We start from the raw sequence: 5,700 nt of genomic DNA, 5'->3' as shown, positions 1-5,700 counted from the left end.
CTGTTCCCAGTATGTATATGCTTTTAGTTATTTATTCAGTATTCAATATGAACAATGTAAGTTGGGGAACTAGGGAAGTTACCGTTGAAGTAAAACCAGTAAGTATGTTTTTGCCGGTTAGGGACTAAACTAATTTCCTACGTGTTATATTTAGACTAATCCAGAAGAAAATACAGAAGAAGTAGAAGAAGAGAAAGAAACCAATTTATCCATTATTCTATCTTCCATTTATAAAATAAGAGACTTTTTTGCTGACTGTTGCAATAACTCCAATCTCTTAATAATGATCAGCAACTCCTTATCCAACATAGAGCATAGAGCATACCAAATAGAAAGAAGAATCGATTGTCTAGAAAATAATAGCCTACATCCAGAATCACTGACAATTAATACCAACATTTCCAAAACGAGAACACCAATTGTAGAAGGTACATTTTTTAATTAATAGTACTATCAGGCTTTATTCCCTAATCATTGTATATTTTAAAGATTTCATATATTTCCGTAAATGTTGCTAAGTGTATTTAAGTCTTGTAGATACATATTAATTATTTAATGTGCATATTGCCACAGGTTTGCAAAGAATATTATACTATCATGGGCACATTATCTACGTGGTCTCTATTTTAATGCATGCAACAGAGATAAATACAAATGACCGGTTGACAGACAGAGGGACAAAATAAAAACGGCATACAGTGTTGTCGGTTTTTGAGTATGTAGGAAAATTTATGTAGAAGAAAATACACTATTTTAAAAACTTTTATGTATACTACTGAAATAAAAAAAGAAGATAACATATCTAAGCTAAATATAATATATTACGGCTGTAGTAAAATGAGTAAATAATTATTGTGAAAAATAAGGTTCCAACCCTAGATGCGGGATGCGGGAGTTCAACTACAGTAGCGAGCATAGCATTACGTACCGATTTTGTTAGTGGGATCATAATTGGGGCTATTTCTATTTAATTTTTTGATTGTGTAATGAGCACTTTGTTTACTCACTTGTTTCGTCTCCTTGAATTAATTTTTGCTTTTGATTAAAAGGGTGTGAGAAATTTTTAAAATCGGTCGGAATTTTTAAAATACTCTGCAGGTTTTATTTAATTTACACAATTTTTAATTAATGAAATGTAAAGTAGCAGACAAAAAATTAAGTTCATTGCATTAGAAAGAAAGACTATTAAATTATTATAATAAACATTTTTCTACGTCTAATATTTATTTTAACCCTTTAAAAAATCAAGAATAATAAAAAAAAATGGTTTTACTCATATAAGATCGACTTCTAGAATTCATGTAAAAAGTTTTTTTTCTATGAAAATGAAACGAAAAATATACCAACTTCTGTTTAGGATTCTTCGCTTAGACTCCACTTTAAAGTGATATTCAATAATATTAATTATAATAATTATTAAGATATGATTATATATTTCTACAATAAATAGAATTAGATTTATGGTCTTTGCAACGTTTTCCTCAAACAGTATAATGTTTTCTAGGTCCTAGAGCTTCTGTAGTGTCCGTCCTTCCAGAACCGAGCGAGTGCGATAACTATGATCATTATGATGACAGCCAATCATTTCAAGCTCCTTCAGAGAATCTCCATAATAACAGCTGGTTTTATCACCGCGATTTGATCAAGGGAAATGTCGCTTATCTGGAAAGGAAAGAAGAAATATTTTGGAAAGAGTTGTTAGAAAAATATCTAAAACCCACTCAAGATGATAAAGTAAGAGAAATTTTCATAATTCTTAGGTATACTAGTTCCATGTTTTTGTTAATAATTTGTAATTGTCCCAACGTTTTACATTGGTTCTTCGTAAATTCTCATGGCAAATTTTATTTAAAACATATCAGTGTCATCTGGAGTAATTTTCTCGGCAAATAAATTGGCAAAATTCGATATACATGGTGTCTCAGGCTGAGCGTGCATTAGAATTTTCTAGAGAACTACAATATTGATATCAGAGGTTTTTTGCACATCATTGTTTCACAACGAGATCTATCGATTAAAATATTTTCAATATGGCGGCACTTTCGGAAATACCGGAAGTTGATAGCAACTTTTTTATTTTAAATGAGTACCCTAATACAAATATAATTTATTACATATTTAATTCTCTGTAAAAATATTATGAATTTTGATATCAAACACTCTATCTCTATACCTAACATTATCGGTTTTTGAGAAAAAAAAAATATTTAAAATTTGGAACGAAAAAACTGTCTGTCAAAAATGGTATAGCCTAAATGTCAAATTTAGTGATTACCACAGCCACTGGGGCATAAAAAGAAGACATGTAGATATCTATTTCAACAATTAAATTGTTCGAATGTCAAAAAATATTTGCCGTAGCTGTCATGGAATTGAACGATTAAAAAATAGTCATTAATCATTTTTTTTTAAATGGAATCCCCCATTTTTTTATTTTACTAGTGAAAAGGTTTTTCAATTTGGCAACTTTTTGATTATACATGTTCCTATACCTAAAATAAATAGTTATTTAATATTAAGTTTTAAAGCGTATATTTTTCTTGATTTTAACCAGTAGCCTATGACTTTAAACATCAAGCGATGTTAAACAATATATCTGGCCATGTCATATTTTAACACTTTATTAAAGAATCACTGTCATCGATCGCATTTCCGTGCCAACTTTGCCACGTTCTTGTTTTCGATCATACGGTATATTATTAATAATATCCACTTTTAGATATCACTAAAGTGAGAAAATACGAGATATATTTGTGTAAGTACCAGTATTTATAATATACGAATTTCGTGTAATTAGTTTCCTGATAGAAGAAAATAAATCTTCTTTTTTGACACTTAATGTCAAAGGAAGCTAGATAAAATAAAAAAATATATTTTAAAAACTTACTAGCTTTAAAACTCCTTGAGTAACTTAAAAGCTATTTATTTTAGGTATAGGAACATGTATAATCAAAAAGTAACGAATTGAAAAACCTTTTCACTAGTGAAATAAAAAAGTAGGTTTCCATTTGAAAAAAAAAAGATGTATGATAATTTTTTAATTGCTCAATCGCATGACAGCTACGGCCAATGTCATTTGACATTCGAATAACTTAATTTTTGAAGTAGGTAGCCACATGTCTTCTCTTTATGTCACAGTGGCTGCAGTTATCAATAAATTTGACTCTAGGCTATACAAAGTTTTTTGAGGGGCAGTTGTTTTTCCTTCAAAATGTCAACTTCCGGTATTTCCGGAAGTGCCGCCATATTGAAAATATTTTTAAGCGATAGATCTCCTTGTGAAACAATGATGTGCAAAAAACTCCGATCTAGATATTATAGTTCTCTAGAAACTTCTAATGCACGCTCAGCCTGGGACGCCCTGTATAAATATGGCACCCTAGATATATAAATATGAAAACATAAATTATTTCAGATATTTTCTCATTAAAGTTTTGGTTTGAAACCTTTGATGTTACCCCCCCAAAAAAAAACATTTTACTTTTAACACTATACACGAACTAAATGTTTTAATCATCTGCATCTGATTAAAACTGCTAGCGAAATGCGCGTCCAGTGTTGAAAGTAGAGTGTTTTGTGTATTGTGGTGAATTAGTGTTTTATTTTGCTATTTTCCTCATCACAAGAATATCTTTATAGCTGATCATGAAACTGTCCACCTGTGTTTTTAGAAATAATATTATACCTGATAGAAAGAAATAACTAATTAATTATTAATATTTAACTTAATATAAGTATGTATTTTATTTTTAAGAAACCCTTCATATTTTTCTGTAGTGAACTAACATTACCATTATTAAGACTATTATTATCACCTACCGAGAGTGAAAATTTCAGATATTTGGTAGCTCTAGACATTCATAAATTTAATTTAATTTCAGAAAAAAGTTGGTAAAGAACTAAAGGAATTACGAAATAAAATGGTTATTACGTTTTTCATGCTGAACTTACTCTTCGTGTTAATAATATTCCTAATGACATTGCGAAAAGATTTACTACATGTCCAATGGCCCTTTAATCCAAGTGTAAACTTTACATATACAAAAGCATCATACGGAAACGAGGTACAATAAAAAAAAATACTTTTCTAGGAACAATTATCTATATTTTTGTTTTAATAATTCTAGATCATGATAATGAAAACTTATCTACAGCTCGAACCAATAGGATTAGCTCTTGGTGCAGTATTTTTTAGCGTAATGGTCATTCAATTTACATGCATGTTACGTCATCGGTTTAGTACTTTTGCACAAATCATGGCAAACAGTACACTAAATTTCCATTTATTCAAACCAAAGGTAGTATACTTAACATAATAAAGAAGAAGAAAAAAATTATTGGGCAAGCCTACAGTAAGATTAGTCATGAGACATGACTAAAACATAATTCTCATCTTTTGCTTAACATAATATACAGTGGTCATAAAAAAACGGCTGGAGAATGGCAATTAAAGATAATTTTGGCGGCGCCAATCTATAGACGTCATTTCATTTTTAAAATTAACATGTCAAAAGATAACACTAATTATATATTTATTAAAAAAGGATAGAACGTTCCCAGACACACAAATCTATCTCCCAAAAATTATTTTTCTCTAATTAAAAAAAAGAGAACAGGGTGAGTCAAATTTGAAGCTTTTTAAAAAAACACCCTTTTCTATAGAAGATAGACAAAAACGAATATTGGTTTTTGGAGCTCAATTTTTATCAAAAAGATAATGGTGAAAACCGCACATCGATATCTGTTACCGTTTATGAGTTACAGGGTGTTTTCAAAAATTTGCATTTTTAACAAATCGCTGAACTTTTTTGCCATGGAAAATTTTGTATTTTTGTGAAAACATTCCCAAAGCACCTTTTTACGTAAAATTTAATGGTTTAAGTATATTTTTTTTTAAATTAATAACATAAGAATTATCAGCAGAAAAATTGATTTTTTTATTTCGGACACCCTGTATATTTTTAACTAACTGAAAAGAACTTAAAATTACATTTTCAAAAATATAGCACACTTGATATTTCGCTATAGTCTCCTTCCAAATACAGAATTTTTAAAAGTTCGCACTTTTAACTAGTAGGCTTTGGACCCCTTATTGATGATCTGCCCCTAATAGAACTAAAAAACATATTTTTCCAGCAAGACGAGACACTGCCTCAGAACGCTGTTAGAAGTTATCAGCCAATTTCGAGAATAATTGGCTAGCTAACCAAGATCCCAGCCGTTGGCCGTCGAGGCCGCCGGATTTAGTACCTACGGATTTTTATCTTTGCACAAAAAGAAAGGTTCTTATTTTTAAATTGCCCGTATAATCTAGACAAAAATTAGAATTACTTAACAGTTATGCGAGGGTATCTTTCACCCCCACTGAGTTAATGAATTCCGCGAGAAATGTTCTAAAACAATCCTGTCTTTCCACAACAGAAGCCAGTCGACATGTTTAACACCTGTAACAAAATATCATGTCTTGGTTTAATATTTATTTTTATTGTTATTATATATAGTTTACGCGTGTTGATGTTAAATATAGTTTAAATTGTTATAAAATCCTGCATCTTTCACTGCAAATATTATTTTCGTTTTAATTGCTGCTCACAGCTATGATTTTTTTGCATTTTAGCCGCCGTCGTTCAAAGCCTACTTGTTCAAAGTCGAATTTTTAAAAACTCTATATCTCGAAGAGGAATTGAGCAAAATATCAAG

The 5,700-nt window shown here is 30.0% G+C and overlaps 1 protein-coding gene across 1 annotated transcript; it reads left to right on the top strand.

Moving 5' to 3' along the window:
- Nucleotides 1-283: 283 nt before the first annotated feature.
- On the top strand, nt 284-4,316 carry LOC115875187 (chitin synthase chs-2-like). Its single transcript, XM_030890592.1, has 4 exons — nt 284-428; nt 1,505-1,734; nt 3,882-4,064; nt 4,128-4,316. Exons 1-4 carry the CDS (start codon nt 284-286, stop codon nt 4,314-4,316), a joined length of 747 nt encoding a protein of 248 aa, XP_030746452.1.
- Nucleotides 4,317-5,700: the final 1,384 nt, after the last annotated feature.

Source organism: Sitophilus oryzae, unplaced genomic scaffold, assembly GCF_002938485.1.
Source record: "Sitophilus oryzae breed Bouriz unplaced genomic scaffold, Soryzae_2.0 scaffold_1041_pilon_pilon, whole genome shotgun sequence".
NCBI classification, from domain to species: Eukaryota; Metazoa; Arthropoda; class Insecta; order Coleoptera; family Curculionidae; genus Sitophilus; species Sitophilus oryzae.
This window is presented reverse-complemented; position numbering and strand designations above follow the sequence as displayed.